The following is a 19,951-nucleotide window of genomic DNA, read 5'->3' as shown; positions in this document are numbered from 1 at the left end:
TTAAGATGAAATAAAATTCAAGGTTATTATATACGTTTTTGGCGGGACCAAACAATGAGTTCGGTTAAGTGAAGTGTTCGTTTAACTGAAGTTCGTTGTACTGGTGCTTTCCTGTATTTAGTTCACAAGGAACAAGAATGTGGTTTTTTTTTTTTTTTTTTTACTAGTACTTAAATATCTTCCATATTGGTGTCATAATTTTGCAATGTTTTGGTCCTGCTGTGATTATATTTGAATATTATTAAATAAGCATACTTTTTTATTTATATTTTTATACAAAATTTAAACATTTTCTCCTATAGTACCTATCTGTTCAAGATGTCTCACTTCCATGTTGTCTGCAGCCATGTTGGTTTTAATTTACTGTAACTTTAACATAACCAAACAGTCTGACTTTTACCTAACCAGTCCTGAGAAAATAGAAAAGATTTCACTAAAATAAAATTGTGTTTATTGCATGCATGCCTTAATAGCTCTGTAATCATTAGTAAAATATAGTGTAGCTTGGCAAAATGTTTCACAATTGCGTCTATCAGTGTCAACAATTATAACAAAATAAACGGTAAAAAAAATTGGTAATTTGGGGTGAACTACACTTGTAGAGGAAATGAATTTTTTTCACATACTACAGTATTGTACCTACTGAAACGTTTTCATATTTCAATGATGTTTTAGTATTCCTTATGTGTAACTACCAATTTATTGTATTACTGATTACCAAATCTTTATTTCCAAAAAAATATACATTATGCATTTTGCATGTTTGAAAACTACAGAAAATGGCCAGTTACAAAAATGTGACAGCCTGACGAAACCTTTCCATAAAGTATTCTAGAACCTATAGGGTAGTTTCTTAATTTTTTATTTGGTTCCATCAAATACTTTATAAAGAGAATTTACAGTACTACTACTACATATATATATATAGCTTATAAAAGATTTTACTTGACCTTTTGTTCTTGAATTTTATACAATTTCCAACACAGTATATAGTATATAAATATTAGTTTTAAAAAATAAATTTTTATACATACAGTATGTTAAGAAATAAGCATAGTTCTGTTGATGTGTCTAAAGAATAACACTTGTGTACATTTCTACATCAAATGAAGAGAATGTGGAAAGGGCATTATATTTACATATGGCATTTAAAATATGAACATAATGAGAAACATGAAAACATTTAATCGAAATAAATAAAGTCTGAAAAAGTTAGATAATCCATGTAACATAGTATATACAATTAAAATATGAGTTTCACTTCTGTCTGATCCATCATAAAACAATGTGACAAGATCACTTTATTATTGTAATAATCAATTAAATAAGAAATTATAAGGAAAAAAAACTTAGTAATGACAAAAGAGTGATAAGTATGTATATCTGTTTTTCCCATTATTTCTCTGCATTCAAACAGGAAAAAACTTTTTCAATTATTTGAGTTTTTTTTTAATTATTAGGGTGATAACTATTTGGAAAGCATTCTCTCATTAGGCTTAAATTAAACTAGGGTTTTATACATGCTTAAGAAATATTTTATTTTACGCAATAAAGCAAAGTATTCTAAATGGTGTCATGACTACTCACAAGGCTTCTTAGTTTCATTAACCATCACAGCACTATTGCCTGAAGTGATATATTTTGAAATTCAAAAACATATTCTACATTTTTTAGTAGATGAAAAATGCCTCTTAAAATTTTTGAAGCAGTTAAACACATTAAAACACTTTTTAATTATATAAGTTCACATACACTGCTCTCCCAAAAAATTAAAAAAATTATAATTTTAATTTTTTTTTTTTCAGTGAACATATACTTCTAAACAATAAGTTTAAAAAAAAAGAATCAAACAATTGGTAATGAGAAACAAGGCACTCTTGTTGAGACACACAACTGTTTGAAAATTAAGTAGTTGTACACTTTATGGTGATTAGTTGCATTGAAAATCTCTTCAGCACAAACTAATCAACGTCTTTCCCAAGATGAAATATTAAGATTAATTAACCTCTATTCCACTACCATTTCCAAGCCTTGGCCACTGAATGAAGACGCTTCAAAATCAAGCTTATCATTTCCTTCCGTGAAATTTTTTTCACTGCCACATTTTGTTAATACAGCGCTCCATGCATCCCGATTTTATTCGTTCATTGCAAGTTCTGAAGTTACGTTGTCCTTACTTGCGTTACAGTCATCACGGGTCGTGAACATGTCGCCAGTTACATTTCCTGCTCCGCCCTCATCTGCATCCGGCCTGGGACTGTGCGGAGGCGATGTCTCCAGACGACGGCAGTCTGCGGCGTCGCCCGTGCCTTGCTCGCCAACTTCATCACTCCTCCGCTCCTCATTGCCGTCGACTTCACGACACTGCCCCCGACTTGGCCCAGCTTCTCTCTCCTGCTGTGCGCTCTTGTCCTGCTGAGCCCGGAGCTTGGCCAGTCGCCTCTCCTCGGCCAACTGGCGGTTCCGCAGCATGCGTTCCCTCTGCTCCTCCGACAGCACCTGCGAGAGCGAACACGCTTCGTTGTATTGCACACTGCCACTACCTAAGCATATTCTATCTTGCCTAGCATTCGTTCAGTAACAAATATGTCTTTTTAATAATAAACTACAGGCTGTCTGCCTAGAGCAATGATCCCAAACAATTAAGGTACAATTCCCATACAGTTTGCTAAATTAATTTATTTATCTCGTCCCATCCTAATTTTGGTTATGTTAAGATTACAGAAAATAAAAACTATCATGACTGACAAACATTAATTAGAGATAGACGAGTCTACAAATTATTGGGTGTCCAGCATTGAGTAAAGCTGGAGTTAATTATAAAATATTTAGAGAACAATTATTTTTTTTTTTCCTGGTGTTCATGTTAATTTACCATTAGCATTATATTAAAGTTTGTATGTTTCTTCAATGAATTTGTTATTTAAGTCAGTATTTTATTTCAACTGTTCTGGAAAACCCTTAAACGATTTTAACCTTTCAATTTCCCTGGTGGTAATTCTGAAGGATAACAGTTTTTCTGGAAAAAATATATATTTTTTTATCTTCCTGGATGTTTTCAAATTGTTTTCTAAGAGTGTGTTGTGATACATCAGACCATTATTAAGGTTAAAATAGCTATCTTTAGAGTCAAGATTTTGTGGTGTTATTTTAAGACAAATTTCAGTGTAAAGAAATAAAGATTTCGGTGTTATATGGTTTTATTTTTTTGCTCAAAATACCCACGGCAAAATTTTCTTGCTTTTCTGTACGACATGCAAATTTATTAAAACAAATATTAATAAACACTAAAACCTCATGATCTAATTATTAAAACAAATATTAATAAACACTAAAACCTCATGATCTAATTACAATTAAGTTCATTTGCAAATTCATAGATAATTAAGTTCATTTGCAAATTCATAAATTCAAACTTTTAAATAACTACTAAAAATTTCACGACTTAATTACAATCACACACACTACAAAATTACACAATTAAGCACTTCCAAAGTTACTATTAAGACAGTTTTATTGAAATGCTATCATAGTTAAATTTTCTGCATATTCTGGAGTGAGACGTTGTCTTCTGTCACTAACTACCAGTGAGTACCTGGAAAATGAACGTTTTGCATCAACATTTGATGTTGGGAACCAGATTGCCCTTAAACTGGCTTGAGCAAATTCACTGTAGTCCCCTTTAAGGGAGCAAAGTACCTTTGCAACATCAATTTGGCTTGTTTCTGTCAATGAAAGTTCATCCTCAATTATTTTTTTGAAAGCAACATAGCCATGTATGAATGTATCAATGGGAAGATGGGAAACAGAAGGCAAGTTATGCAGAGACTTCTGTAGGTTTGCATCTTCTATGCTAACCCTACTCACATTTCTTGGGTTGAACCGAAAATTAATGGCATTAAAGACTCTTAGACAAGGATGTCGTTTAACAGATGAGTTTTGCCTCAAACGCTTATGTTTCTCACTCGCGACATGTTTCACAAGCGTATCGCGTCTCTCGTAGTCTAGCCTGCAGTTACAGAATTTGCACATTAAAATTTTATCACTGATATAAAATCCTTCACTGGAAAATTCTTTCGATCGGTCACTGGCAGAAACCTTAGTTTTAGGCATTATCAAAAAAATTTTAATCACATAGGAAGAATTTAACCTCTCAATACGCAAAAACTTGCCGTGCTGGAAAGATCAAAACAATGGAGAATAGATGCGAATACAAACGCATACCGAATACCAACATACGTACGTGAAAATTAATACCGACATAAACATGTACTATTTATTATTTACATTCGTTACGTTCAGTGTTGTTAAGTAACGAATTACAAGTAATCGGATTACTTGTAACGATTACTTTTCAAGTAATTTATACTTGTAACGAATTACATTTAAAAAAAGTAATTCGTACTTGTAATCGGAATACATAAAATTAATTGTAATCGATACATTAAGGTAATCTATACTTTATATTTACTTGCCGTTACTTTAATTCTCGGAACGTATAATGAATACAATTAAGAACAAGAAGTTCATACACTTTTGTATTAGTAAAGTTTATAATTTTACGCTTGTAGTGCTACGATCGTATGTACAACATTTTTTTTATGTTTTTTTTTTTTTTATGTACAACATCTATGATCAAAATTGAAGATCCATAGTGACTTGCAGTGTCTCCAACATTACCCTATCCTAAAATCTGATTTCTTTAAAATTTAACACATAGCTACCGTCAAGTGCTCCCGTTGAGCGTCTTATTAGTGTTGGTAAAGATGTTTTTACCATCAAGAGAGGGAATCTATCTGATGAGAACTTTAAAATGCAATTGTTTCGTAAGGTCAATTCCAAAATTTAAATAGTGTTACTTTTATTACATGTAGCTACTTGTATGAAGACTTTTGACGTTATTCAAACAAGTTTGTACTCAAATATTAATTTAATTAAAGATAATAAATTTAATCATTACATGAAATCATTTTTTTAACAAAACATATGTATGTATGTTTATTAATGTATCAAAGTGTAAAAACATTGAATCGTAGGTCAGTTTTAAAATGGTAGCGGAAAGTAATTGTAATTGTAATTGTAATTTTACTGATTACTTCTATATAAAGTAATTTTTACTTGTTATTAGTTACATTATCACCACAGTAATTGTAATTGAGCCCAATTACTTTTTCCGAGTACTTTTAACAACACTGGTTACGTTAAGCAGGGCTAATTTTATTTTCGTAGCCTACGTACTTTATTTTAAATAAACAGTAAAAGCAATGCGCTTTAGTGTGTAATATTTTAATGATTAAAAACGTAATCTTAGAAAAACATATTTTGGACGTTTGTTATTTTGTATTTACAGAAAGTGAACGGCGGCCATTGTATCATAGTTATCAACATCTTAAATTATTATGGTACACAAGATTACCGTTTAAAGAAAATATTATGTTAATTCTGAGACTTAATTTTAAAATCTATAATAAATCACCGTCGCATATAATATATATGGCTGCTAGTTACTGTAAGAAATATTTGATTGTGCTGAAGGTAGTGAATTGTCCTTACAGAATGGGGGAAAAAAAACGTAAATAATCAGGATAGACGAACTTTCGTGACATATCGCGGATTTCGCACAATTTCGTTTTATTTCGTGTTTTCAAGCGGTTTTCGGTGTTATTTCGTTTTATCGCGCATTACCATATAATCGTGGCTCTAGCTATCTTTTCAATTTGTAATTCCTAACTAACATAATTGAACAGTATTTTCTATCCCAACTACAACAAACCACAATGAAATGCCAGCTTTAATGTACCTAATCCAACCAGTTGTTAAAATGGTAAACTAATTGTATTACAATCCCTCCTTATAGGTCTTGAACATTTCAGGAAGTAACAAAAAAATTCTATTGTAGAATTTTTATGGACAAAAGGCTCTAAAAAAGCTTTTTGCAACATAATCTAGGAACTTTATTTAGTACATATTCAAAAATACAATTTTCACAATTTTTAAATTTTATCTCCTCAAATCTTATCTTCTCCTTCCAAGTCATTTTTTTAACACCATTAAATAGATGTGCCAAAAATCATGCACATAAACTCTAAGCGTATCGAAATGAAAAATTTAAACAAACACAAAATTAACTAGGTATTAAGTTTTATTTTATTCTGCCATTTTCTGGTTGGTAATGAATGTTCTGATAAAAAAAATTGCAATACTTAACCATTTTAAACATCATGCCAAAAATTTCTTATGAAAAAAGCATTAAATTGAATGTAAGAATTTGTCCACCATTTTCACTACACAGTCAAGGAAACGACGATACATGGTGTAATATTTTCCTGTTCGTGCCGAACACCAATAATATTGGTTGCCGCTGTAAACGTAAATTCCAGACAAAATATTTAACTTTCGTAGTTTATTTTCTATGTAACAAATCTATAATGCTCAACAGGCCATCTTTTCCAATGTTCTGAAACATAAATACTAAAATTAAAGTTTAATGAGATTACAATGTTTGCAAAATAATGGTACATTATTTTATGTTTGTTGCAAAATATTTATCGCGTTATAAGAAAATGATGGCCGAGTCTCGTCCTGTCGAGTACAATAAACTCGACTTTCGAGTCGAGACGAGCTTTACCTACTTGCTTGACCCGGCTTGAGTTTACGAGTCTCGGCCCATCTCTAATATTAACGTTTTGCATGATAATCATATCTTTTTTCTTTGTCAAGCACTGAAACACTAGTTTTATTGCATGCAGCACTGCAAAATATTCAGAATCATGGTCTGTTGTAACTCCACTGGAACATATCAGTGTTACAGTGCTTATGAGAAAATAATACGTTTATTTTTAAAGAATTTTCAATGTAACAACAGGCAGGCATGCTGCAGTATAAATAAGACATTTATTAACAATAAAACTAAGACTAAAAAAGGCAAATGTGTAACAGTTTAAATAACAACCCAGATGTGCAGAAGAATACATATATGTAAAGGTTTTTTCCCCAAGGTAAAATGAGACTATTAACCCTATATTATTAACCAGAAAAACATAGTGTGTCAGGGTTGCAGAGTTGTATATTTTAATGTTGTCAACCTGAGTTACAATTTTATGTCTCTTCACTATTTTTGATAAAAATATATCACAGGATGGTTGCTGCTTACTAAAGAGTTTGCTGCCATAACACTACTATCTCAACAGTTGAATAAATGTAACAAGAGAAATTAAAACTGGGAAAAAGAAGTACTATAGATGATACTAAAACTGGATTAAGTCACCCCAAATTTCCAAAATTTCACACCGAGTTATGCACTGTTTTACAGAAGTAGAAAGGTCTTTCTGCAGTCGTACTGTGCAGACTTCCCTTGGTCAGTACGTTCGCAAAAATGTGAGAATTTTGCGAAATGTGTAGTGTGCAAGTGCGATGTAAATATTGGGCATGGTGGAAGGAGTGATTTAAAATTGCACGTAAAGTCATTGAAGCACAAAAACAATGAACTAGCTGAAGCTCAAGCCAACTCAAGTAATATACATAAAAAACTTTTTCAGTGTTCCGAATGATGATTTGAGTGTAATTTGGGGAGAATGCTACTTCACTGCATTCATTATTGACCATAATTTACCTGTTTCTGTTGCGGATCATGCCGGACATCTGTTTCGGAAAATGTTTACAAAATGTGAAGTGGCAAGACTGTATGGTTTTGGATGCACAAAGATAACAGCAATTATAGGCAAAATGGCAAAACAACATGAAACGAGTGTAAAAGATTTGTTAAAAACTGTTCCTTTTTCGGTGGCAACAGATGGCAGCAATGATGAAATGAAGTTGTACCCAATAGTTGTGACCTATTACAGCACTGAACTTTCAATTGTGAATTGTGTTTTGCTATCAGTCAAGTCGTTTAAGGGTTCTTCCACAGGTAAGAACATAGGGGAGATAATTATAGCTACACTTACAGATGGTAACATACCATTGGAAAATAGTTTTGCTCTAGGATCTGACAATGCAGCAGTCATGACTGGTTCAAAAAATGGGGTTGCAGCTGTATTAAAACATCATCAGAAAAATGTCATAGTCTTAGGTTGTGCCTGTCATTTGTTGCATTTGGCTGCAGAGAAGGGGTCGAAGGGTCTTAAAATGAATGTGGACGAGATACTTTAGAGATATAGACTATTATTTAGACAAAAGAAGCAAACGGAAAGACAGACTGAAAGAGTTTCAAAAACTTTACGACACTGATGTCAAAAAGGTGCTGAAACATGTATGTACGCGCTGGCTTTCACTAGGTGTATGCTTGAAACGGCTAGTGGATTTATGGTAGCCTTAAGTTAAATTCTACAAGGAAGAAATTGCTACTCAGGTAGCATCTAGTTCTGGTTCTTTAAGTAGCTATAGGATACAAAAAAAAAAATGGAAAAACAAACTGATGATGTATCGGCTGGTAGTTGTCAGGCCAGTACCAGCAGCCAGTCAGAAGTCAAGTCGGGGGAAAACATGTCTCTTCAAAACGGCCTTCTTCACAAGAAGACCCTGTTTCTAAGAAGAAAAAAACTACACGTGGAACAAGAACAGAAGAAACTTCTCAGATACTTTCACGGCAGGAAAGAGTGTTTATGTTTCTTACGGATGATGTGAACAAAACTCTGTGTTATTTCCTGTTACATGTAATACCACTTTTTGATAGAGTAAATGTTGCACTGCAGTCAAGAGAGCCCCAAATTCACAAATTAAGAAATATGCTTTCTCAACTGTTGAAAGATTTGCTCAAGTGTGTTAAACCATTAGTTATCAAGTCAACCTCTGTACGTGATGTTAAGTACGATACATCAGTGAATCAGAAGAATGATGATATTGTTGTAGGTAGCATTGCATTACAGGTTGTCTCTACATTGAAACCGGCAGAAAAAGTGGTATTCTACAGTTCTGTGAGAAAGTTTTTTCAGCTGTCATGTGATTATATTTTTCTAAAGTTTCCCTTAGAGAATGAAACTTTGATACATGCTGAAGTCGCAGACTTGAAAAATATTGAATCTGCTTCCTTTTCACATGTCAAGTTCTTTGTTGATAAGTTTCCTTGTATGTTGCTTGTGAAAGAAGAAAAAACACATGAAAAGGCAAATGATTTGCTCCAGGAACAATCCTGTGCTCTGCATATAGAAAATGATCTTCCGACTAACCAGTCTTATAGGATGGATGTTCAGTGGTCCACAATCGGCAAAATTGAAGGACTTTATGGTTGCCGTAAATTTGATAGACTTGCTTTCACTATGCTGTCAATTCTGGTCATACCTCGTAGTAACCCAGAATGCGAAAGAGTTTTCAGTGGGGTAAAGAAAACTAGAACCACCTTCAGGGCATCTATGTCAGATGACATTTTAAATAATATTCTTTTGGCAAAGTATCAGGCAGCCGGACAGAAGTGCTATGAACATGATTTTAATGTTGATTTTTTAAAGAAGGCGAAATCCGCAGTTCGCATAAAAAATTGGTGCTTTTTTTTTAATTGTATTAATTTCTGTTTTTGAGGTTGGCAGGTATGTAATTGTCATATCACAAGTTTTTATTATGTCCAATATCTTCCAATCTACTACATTAAAACGGCAAACATCATGTACCACAGGATCATGCCATCAGAATCAAGGGATAAACTTGGCTACATGATATGGAACTTTTATCTAAATCTCTTTGAAATTTCACAATTCTAAGACCAAATTTTTGACCACATGGTAGTCCTGAGAGGTACACTCAGTCAGTATTAAAAGAGACAAGAGTGGAGCGTACCTGTGGAGTCTGCGGCGGCCGAGGCGGAGGCATCGGCGTCCTGGCCCTGGCCTCAGACAACTGCTGACTCAGTAAGGCATCGAATGCATCGAGCGGCGACTCGTCAGCACCGGCTCCCAGGTCAGCGAGCCTGTCGCCAGCATCACTGCCATCTTCTCCTTCCTTTCCCCCCCTCTCCACCAGCTCGTCATCCGTCTCCAGGCCCATGCGAATCCTTTTCACCAATGTCTGTAAATTGAAATCACTCGTAGAAAAATGTTTGTAAGGCGGCTTCACATACATGGTTTGTTGTAAAATATTTTTTAAAGCTAAAGACAGAATTTTTTTCTGCACCTGATCAAATTTCACAAATTTGTATGTACATTAAAAGATTATGTGTGATTTTTTATAGTTTACACAACATTTACTTCTTGTTACACAAGATTTAAGTGTTTTGTCATTGACTTTTAGTAATTCAGGGCATATCAATACACCTAATAAAACAATGAATAAGCATCATTCAAAATTCAAACAAACAAGAATTTGCAGTCTACCTAATCACTATAGGATTAAACACGTCAACATTTTTGTATTTACTTATTTATTTATTTTTCTTTACATCTTTTTGATGGCATGTTCATTAGAAACAACTTACTATACCACATCTGAAGAAAAACAGAAAATTAACTGAAGTTAGTGAATACAATGATAGTCAGGAAAATATTTTATCATGGATATTTGCTCCAAGTGTATAAATCAATAATGAAAGCTAATTTGCAATGATTCCATGGTGAAATATCAGTAGGAATTTTTAAAGTTAAAGTTATACTTCTTTGGCATCATTAAAAAATAGTTTTTAATTGCATGCAAATAATTAATTACAATAAAATAATAAAAGGGCTGGAATAAAAGTCAACACAATCAATAAAGTTCAGTTTAAATTTGAAAAATTAAATAATAAAATTTAGAGATAATAAATGTGACATAATTTGTACTTAATACTATAAGATTCTTCATTTTAAATATTTATTATTATTTAATGTTTTAAAAGAAAATAAATAACTTTAATAATATATTTAAAATTTAATTTAAGTTTATTCATTTTTTAAATATTTATTATTTTCTTAATTTAATATTAACTTTTCATTTTTATCAAAAAGTTTTTATTAAATTTGTTCATTTATTTTTAAAAATATTTATTATTTATTCAATTTAATAATAAATATTACAAATTAATATTTTAATTTGATCTTCATTTTTAATTTTCATCACAATTTTTTTATTAAATGTTTTATTACATTTATTTCTTTATTTTGTAAATATTAAATAACCAATAATAAATATTTAACATTATTAATTTAATACCTAATATTTAGTATTAATTATATTAAATAATATTTTAATTTATATCAATAAATAATACATATGGATAGTTAACCTCAATTATATTGGAGCACTTGAAAAAGTATATAAGCACAATTTGTTTTACTAATATTTACGAATAGTAAATAATATTAATCAAAATATTCAATTTAAATCACTACTGAATATAATTTATTAGCACATATATAATTCACACTTGTATGAAAGTAAAACACGTGTTGTGAATGTAGAAACTAGAAACATGTTGATAAATATTATAAATATGAAAACAGTGATCAGAGGCGACGAGCGTGCCAACATGCGCGACTAATAGAGGTTCTATTTCTATTTTGTTGGTAGCTTTTTTTCGAGACTAAATGAGCGGTTTAGCGGGCAGCTTCAACCTGTTAATTTTGTGTTACAGTGATGTGCGCCGCACGCATCTTAAAATTTCACTCTCATCATTTTTTCATAACGCGCCTAAAAAAGTATAACATCAAAAAAAGTTAAAAAAAAAAATACTTACTGCCGAGTTTTGAACCACCGCCCTTCAGCATATTGACCGCACAGTATAACCACTGCTCTGACAGTAGGTTACAAGGAAAATGTGTATTATATTTGATGTAATACCAAAATAATGTGTTTTTTTTTTAAACCTTGGAATTTACTCTTTACTATGACTATTTTAGTTTACCAAAATAAATTCCATGGTAATTTCTAATTTCACTATCATAAAGTTTCATTTGGCACACATTTGGTATGTCCCCTAATGTGGATTTATGTTCATACATCTTCCTATGAAAATGTCGTTACATGGTGCCAGCGCAGCTTCAACCTGTTAATTTTGTGTTACAGTGATGCGCCCGCATCTTAAAGTTTCACTCTCATTATTTTTGCATAACGCACCTAAAGAAGTATAACTTTAATAACGATGTGACATGCAATATCTCAAATAGAAGGGAAAACTCAAGCATTAAGAAGTTATTATGGTTAATTAGTTTTAATTTTTAAGAGGTTTCATAAACTCTTTTAAAACTAAGGAGCGATGAAACCATGGTCAATCATAAGGGACTATTCCAGAATTTGCTAGATCAATTTTGGGAAATTGTGGAAAACAAAAATTTCTTTGGCTAGACAACAATTTAAACCTGATTTCTTCCAAAACTGAGAAATATATTTTGCTATTTTGCCATTTTGCTCAGTCTGAAAGTATAAAACAAAAGGTCCAAATGAAAACATGTTAACTGCTCTGGGCACTTTAAAGTCAACATTCGTTGACCGGTCTGGGCACTTTAAAGTCAACATTCGTTGACCGGTGTGACTATTATGAGTCAAAATTGCCGGCACAAGTTTCCGTTATTTTCTCCCAACTGTTACTGAAGAGCCAGAATTTAATAAGATATAAAAGCTTAAGAAAATGAAATCATTTACGCTAAGTCATTCCTAGAATTGTACGAATAACTCAAAACTAAAATACGGCAAAACAAATATGAAAAATTCAAGTTGCCGGGACTAAGCTGCGTGAAGTGACGGCCACACGAAGGGACCAGAGAGAGAGAGTGCGCACCCCCACAGGCTTCTTGTGGCCTAGCTTCTCCAGCTTTTCCAGGCATTCGTCGAACTGGAAGCGGGGGAACAGCCGGTGTGCCCAGTGCTCCAGCTGCTTCATCATCCGGTCCAGGTCGTGCTTCTCCTGCCCCTTGCCGTGGAACTTGAAGTCCTTGAACACGTGCTCCAAGGTCGCGATCCCCCGCGGACCCCTCAAACTGACACAGAAACAATTATCAAGAAGGTTCCGGTGAGACGTGCAAACACTACGTTCTCATCGCACAAAACATTCCTTAAACTAAAGTGTCGAAAAAGACCGAAGCAAAGAGTGAATATATAATAATTTGAACAATAGCACATTTGTTCGCCCAACACTCGAGGGCTTATTTACCAACAGAACTATGAAAACACGTTTACAAAGACGGCATATTGTAGAAGTTATCAAATCTCACAACGCTTTGTATATTAGAGTTTTAATGCAGTAGTTGATAGTTTGTGACTAGAACATGACATTTAAACTACAATAAAACTCTGTTGAATATGTCTCAGGTTACATAAAAATTACTGACTTACCAACCAGGAAAAACTTCTGAAAAGTGAGAAATTAATTTCCTTTACCGTTTCAACGGCAATATAGTTTTAATTATTTTTTAACTTATTCGTTAATACGTGAGAAAACTTCTTATCACGTTTTACTGTACGTTTTCATGCATGACTGATATTTACTGAAGGTAGATGCTTCTTCTCGTGAATTATGTTGAATGAACAACTGTAAATATTATTTTGGATTGTGAGTAAAACAAAAATCTGTATTTTAAGTATAAGCAAGATGGCGGTAGTACACTCTTTCTGGTGTTTATTTGTGGTGAAAAATACATTCTTGTATCCTGTAAAATATTTGCTGTGAATTTGCATAGCTAACAGTATGTATGGTGTAAAATTACAGTTCTACATTTAGTGATTGTAACAAAGGCATGTGTCTGTTGAGTGCATGTGTATTATAAAAATGATTTTGACAGTTATATTGGCTTATCATAAATACAGAGGCCATGCCAGTCAGTCAATAAAATCACTTGTCTGTAGGACAGACACCTGCCGCACACTGCAAGTTGCACAAGTCATGGGACTTTGATTGTATGAGGGGAGGGGGGGAATAGAAGGCGGAAGGAGGCAAGAAAGCATACAAATAAGCCAGAACTTAATGATGCTTACCGTTCTGGATCCAACTTTGGCTGAGGTCTCTTGACTACACGTTTCTTTGGCTGCACTGGTGTGCTTTCAGGGTTGGGCTGGTTGCCTTCTGCTTCGTCTGAAATGCAGAGAAACTTGCTTTATCTCAAGTGCATGCATCACACTGTGGCCATTATCACTATCATCTTGTGTTCCCGTGACACAGAGGCAGAAATTCTGATCATTCAAAATCCACTATTGCAAATTAAAAATTTAGATATATCAATCATAAAGTAATTTGGTCATTTTTTTTCAAAAGATGCCAAATGCACTTACAAGTGGGCTTTTTATACATAAAAAATTTGTATCAGAGACAATTCTTGTCCTGGTAAATAATTAATTTAAAATGATTTACTATACTCAGTTATGGCCTAATCCATGGCAAGAAAAGAAATATGCAACAATAATCATTATTTCACTCTTTTTCTGTTGCTTCATCATTTTTATACCTTCTCTATGCTTCATTCAACTCTTCTTTCTTAACCCTTCAGGTACATTTTGAAGCAAGACTACCACTGCCATCATTCACAGTCTTCTATAAGTTCCCTTACAGTACCTTAACATGTTATATATTTATTTTGCAATCTCAGCATTGTGTCTCTTGGAAATAGCTTCGCTAAAGAACTTGACTTAATTTTTGTGTGAGTGATTGCAGAGCCTAAATGTTTGGTGCCAATTAGCAGTTTTGGACAGTGTTTGAGTATTTGAGGCCAGGTCAGGGCGCAAGTAGCCATCTGTCCAAGAAAACGCGCACCTCAGGGGGGGACTCTGACTGGCCAGTGGATTCCAGAGGCCTATGCCGAAGGAAAAGTGTCTGGCGACCGACCATATCAGTTGCGCTGTGAGTTGGACCTGCAAAAAACCTAACTAGTGACCTAGTTAGTGCTGTTCCAAGTGTTGAGTCACAGAAGTATCAACAGAAACCAGTAGAAAAGATTTGTGTCGTGTCAACCATGCTTTTCGATCTCCCTATATAAAATAAAACCTGAGTTCTCCCAATGGAATATCAGGAATTACTATTTAAAAATATAGAGTAAATTGCTTGCACTCAACATTGATGAGTAAATGCTCTCGCTAAGGAGAGGAACCAGCCTCCATTATCAAAGGACCAACCCGTCATTCCCACCCACCTCAATAAATGGATGGGATGATAGTTGGGGTAGGAGTAAGGGGTTTGAGTGGAACAAAGATGGAATAAAAACTGGAGTAGCCAGATGCAATTTTCACTATTCCTCCTCCTCTCTTCTTAAAACACTACCACCACACCGAAGGCCCATGGTTTGCCAATATCCATCAATTAGAATACAATTCCCAGTCAGATACATGGAAGAAAATTTATGCTTCAATGGTAAGTGTATCACGCACTTTCAGGAGTTTTTTCACCTCAAAATAAAAGTCATGCATGTATTGAGTCCAGCATAAAATACTTGGAATACAAAATTTGAAAACTATAGACAGCAAAACCCTTAAAGCTTACCTTGAATTTCATCAGGATCATCTTCGTTAACACGATCACTATCAAGGCCACCTTCAATGAGAATTTCAAGGTCATCTGTGTCCCTTCCCAGGTCCACTGCAGCTTCATCATCAAACATTTTGGCAGAGAAGAGAAAAATGACGTGGTCAGTTCTGAAAAATGACAATGTTCAGATATTTGTCACCTTTAGTAGCTGTAGTTTGCGTACAACAGTTACTTATACGATGATCATCAAAATATTTACTAATGTCAGGATATGACAATAAGCTCTACACTCTACATAACTCAAAAAGTAACATATTTATCCATAACTTTTCACGGGAATAAGCCCTTTATGACTGCAAGACAAAACTAGCTTGTCAATTTGTATTCTTTCCACACAGGATCAGAAATGGGGTTATTGGTTAATGAAACATATCTACTTGTTTACTCACAACAAACTTTTCACTTAACAATTTTGGTAAAAATTATTCCTTGCCTATTATTCCTAGCCATAGTTTCACCAATTCCAGATATTTATGAAGAACACTTTTTAAAATGGGTCCATAGATATGAATTTGTAGACATTTTCCTCTGTAGTTCAATCTCAGAAAATTACTTCTAGTGAGCAGGCAGCCCCAGCTTCAAGTTTTGGGAAGGGTGATTTAGAAAAGAGGATTTTTGAGGGGGGAGGGGGATTATAAACAGATAAACGGAGGCTTTTGAGTGGTGAGACTCAGAAATTTTGAAAAGTAATAGACAATGTGTCTATAAAGAGCATTTTTTAATCTTCCCACAGAACCACTAGGTACTGTTAGTGACCGTCAAATAGTGAGACAAAACTTTAGCTATGAATATTTGCCTAATGTTTTACAGATCGCAGAAGTGTACAATGTAAAATCTAATGACAAAATTTATACATGATAAACCCAATTTAATGCAACTCCTACTTCTTTATAATCAAAAAAAAATTTAGAACTTTCTATAGACATTTTAAGAACCAATCAAAAACCCACTTCAACAAATAATAACTTGATCTATATTGAAGCACAGTTATATAAAATATAACAATTATCTAACTCTACTATGCTGCAGTTCTTTCATGAAGTTCAAATATGTTAGAGAAGTCAGAATAGGGTTTTTTTAAATTTAAAAGCAAATGAAAATTTTCATCGAGGATGTGTAGTGTCTTCAAATCAAAAACAGTCCACAGTCTCGAGAAGATGATTTTTTTTTATTATCTCTACAGATTATCCCAATGCAGCAATATCTGTCTCAGAATGGACTTGCTTTTGTTTAAAGTATTTTGGCAACAGGCCACAGCTATGACTTTCACTGTAATATTCAATAAACATTTAGGACTTTTACAGACCATTGAAGAAAATAAATACTTTTAAAAGCTCTTGAAAATTAAAATGGAAATAAAGAATTTTTAAGGTTTTTCAAGAACCAAACAAAACCATGTCATAGTTTGGAACAACCATTGAAACTGTACAAATTATAAAATTGCACATAATTTAATTTGTTTCAAGTTAGAATTCAACAATTTTTCCTCTTCAAAACAATGACATTTGGTAAATATTTACTTGGGCGGTATTTCCAAAAAAAAAATGTTAAAAATCCGAAAATACCTTTATTTTATGCTCTTCAACTTCCTCTTTTCATTAAAATCGGCGGAGATTAAAAATTCCAAATACTTTAGGAGATATCGAATTTTTGAATTTCTTCATATGTAGTTGAGCGGTATTTGCGAAAAAAAATGTTAAAAATCCGAAAATACCTTTATTATATGCTCTTCAAATTCCTCTTTTCATTAAAAGCGGCGGAGATTAGAAATTCCAAATACTTTAGGAGATATCGAATTTTTAAATTTTCATCACAATACCTGTGCATTTATGCTGTCACCATTGTTTGTTGTTTACGAGTATGATTTTTTTTTCTCGACGTTCATCCTTTGTCCCGGTTTGTTTGGTCAGGTCAGTTACATTATAAATACTTTAAAATAAACAACCATTTAAATTAATTCACATTATTTTTAATGTCCACTTAGTTTGAAAGTATTTACAATGTAACTGACCTGACCTAATTGACCATTTTAGTTCCTAATGTTCATCCTTTGTCCCAGTTTGTTTGGTCAGGTCAGTTACATTATGAATATTTTAAAACTAAACAGCCATTAAAATTAATTCACATTATTTTTAATGTCGGCTTAGTTTGAAAGTTTTAATAATGTAACTGACCTGACCTAATCGACCATTTTATTAATTACGCATTCATGAACACACTGCAAAATAACAAAATAACAAAAATTGCGGCGGTTGAATGGTTGCAGAGGTCTTGTATTGCAAAATAAAAAATTTGATATCTCCTAAAGTATTTGGAATTTCTTATCTCCGCCGGTTGTTTTGAAAAGAGGAAGTGAAAGAGCATATAATAAAAAAAAAATTTCGGATTTTTAGCATTTTTTTTCTCGCAAATACCGCTACTCTACATATTTACCGTATTAATGAATTTACCTACCAGAAACAGTAATATTTCCCTCCCAGCAGTATGTTCAGGGAAAGATATGATTTTCGCCACATTGAAATTTTAGTACCAGACCTTCACAAATTTTATGAAACGTGGATTTTGTGAGCTGTTGTACATTGTTGTGAATAGATTTTGTGAGATGTACATTGTTGTGAACATAAGCTACTAACTGAAATATAATGCAGTACAGAATAAGAAAAAGTCATAAAGTAAAAGAATGCATTTTCTGATTTTTTATATTTTTCAAATGCACTTCTCCAAATAATTACCATTAATTTTAACCCAAAGGTGCATGTCAGTTCTTATTTATTCTTCATTTATTATTGATTTTTATAGCATGAGAAGAGAAAAGGTGGCAAGTACAAATATTACCCTTTTTTTAAATAATGAATAACCAAAACCAGCAAAACACTCCAGAAATAAGAGTGGCGACTTAGATTAAAAACTGGGAAATACATGTCAAAATTTTAAAATGTGCTTTCAGATGTTTATTTTTTTTGTTTTTAGAAAAAAACCTAAAATTAACAATGATATGCTGCGAAAATCAGCACAAGTTGAAAGAAAATTTTCGAGAAAAAGATAAAATGAGCCTAATGAACACAGCTACAATATTACACATCCTACACTTATTAACATTACATAAAATATGTAGGTACGATTATGTGTTTACTCACTATTAGAATGTACGTTACTGTAGGTCAATATTCCCTTAAAATTATATTTTAAAAAAACATTATACAAAGGTTAACTGTAGATGAAAATTTAACCATAAAATTAAGAGGAAAATTCGTTTCCAGAATCTTCGCAGTTTTCATTTTGTTGTTTAAAGGCATCAAAATTTGAACTAGTGTTCATTCTTTGCAACAAAGAAGTCAACAGCCTTTTGTTCAGTTTATCTGTTTGAGTCAATGGCCTCGAATCAATTACATTTTCTTCTCCATTTTCACCACTTTCTTTTGCGTCTTCAACTTCGTGAAATGAGTTTGATTCCGGTTTCCCTGGCATAGCCGTTATCTACAGCTGACAATATCTTGCTAACCTTTTAAAACGATACCGAGACACTTTCCACAAAAGTTGGCCCACGATAAGTTTAATTATTCTTATTCAGAACGGGTCAAATAATTTGAAGGTTATGTCGACAAAGCTGACAACACAAGTAACCCGGCCATGTTTGTTATTTTCATAGAACAAATCGTAGGCAACGAACAAATAATAGAGCCAAGGCATGGAGGTTTACCTCCATGTCCAGGAGTAAAAGGAAATGCCATCAATTACAAGGAAAAAATGGAAGAGCTAATATTGGTAAATAACTAAAATTATGTTATGCAAAACAATTTATCAACTGAGTCAACTGATTCCGATCACCACTTTGTCCTTCATAAGTGATTTCCCAGAAAATAGGAAAAACCTGTATTTGTTCTCTGGAGATGTTACGACTAATTGAATGTTTACTTAGCTGTTTAGATTTAAAGGGCTGCATGTACCCATAAAGAAAATAAAAAATTAAACAGCTAGTTTTTGAGAAAATTCGATTTAAATTGACGTCCCTCCGCTTCTGGTCCCTATTTCCCCTTTTACTTGAAATTCCTATTATGCCCGTACTGCTCCCGTCGGAGAGGTGTGGGTCCAGGCCAACGTGGCCGAGACCGGGGAATACGGGTCCTGGAGGGAGAGCGAGGTGAGGAGGAAAAATGATAAGTAGTTTTTAAAGACCACTCGATGTTAACAGTTCCACGAGCCCCTTTTATTGTAATTCTGAGAGCCTGCCGCGGCCTGGCGGATCCGTCGCGGAGCGGGCGCCCTTCCCACGAAGACCCGGACTCCCGAAGACCGTCTCGTGCAAATAACTTGTCTCGACACGAACTATAAATCCTCCCACATAACAAAGTTCCCGATTCAGAGTTGCCTCACAGAGGCGCGTGACACGTGCACGGTTCTTTACGTAACGGACTCGTAACAACGACGAAGGTTCGGTGGTTCGTAACTACGCTTCCGCGTCCTAGGATGTTCGACTCGTGACGTAACTCGTAACTCGAAAGCTCAACCGTGTGAGCGTCACAGCGAAGAAAACTCAGC

General features: G+C 33.5%; 1 protein-coding gene across 1 annotated transcript; it reads right to left on the bottom strand.

Moving 5' to 3' along the window:
- Positions 1–698: 698 nt before the first annotated feature.
- On the bottom strand, positions 699–19,062 carry LOC134530535 (TIMELESS-interacting protein). The gene is made up of 6 exons (XM_063365436.1): positions 18,550–19,062; positions 15,368–15,519; positions 13,873–13,969; positions 12,680–12,878; positions 9,772–9,999; positions 699–2,499 (listed from the first exon to the last, which is right to left on the bottom strand). The coding sequence occupies exons 2-6, from the start codon at positions 15,483–15,485 to the stop codon at positions 2,137–2,139; spliced, it is 1,005 nt and encodes a 334-aa protein (XP_063221506.1). The 5' UTR covers positions 15,486–15,519; positions 18,550–19,062; the 3' UTR covers positions 699–2,136.
- Positions 19,063–19,951: the final 889 nt, after the last annotated feature.

The sequence above is a fragment of the Bacillus rossius genome, chromosome 3 (genome assembly GCF_032445375.1).
Source record: "Bacillus rossius redtenbacheri isolate Brsri chromosome 3, Brsri_v3, whole genome shotgun sequence".
NCBI lineage: Eukaryota > Metazoa > Arthropoda > Insecta > Phasmatodea > Bacillidae > Bacillus > Bacillus rossius.
The sequence above is the reverse complement of the archived record's forward strand: the minus strand, read 5'-3'. Positions and strand labels throughout refer to the sequence as shown.

Coding starts and splice junctions, on each gene's coding strand:
- LOC134530535 (XM_063365436.1), bottom strand. CDS start 15,485: ATGTTTGATGATGAAGCTGCAGTGGACCTGGGAAGGGACACAGATGAC. Junction 13,970..15,367: donor TGATCCTGATGAAATTCAAG/GTAAGCTTTAAG, acceptor TCTGCATTTCAG/ACGAAGCAGAAGGCAACCAG. Junction 2,500..9,771: donor GGCCGCCGCAGACTCCACAG/GTACGCTCCACT, acceptor TCGCTCTCGCAG/GTGCTGTCGGAGGAGCAGAG.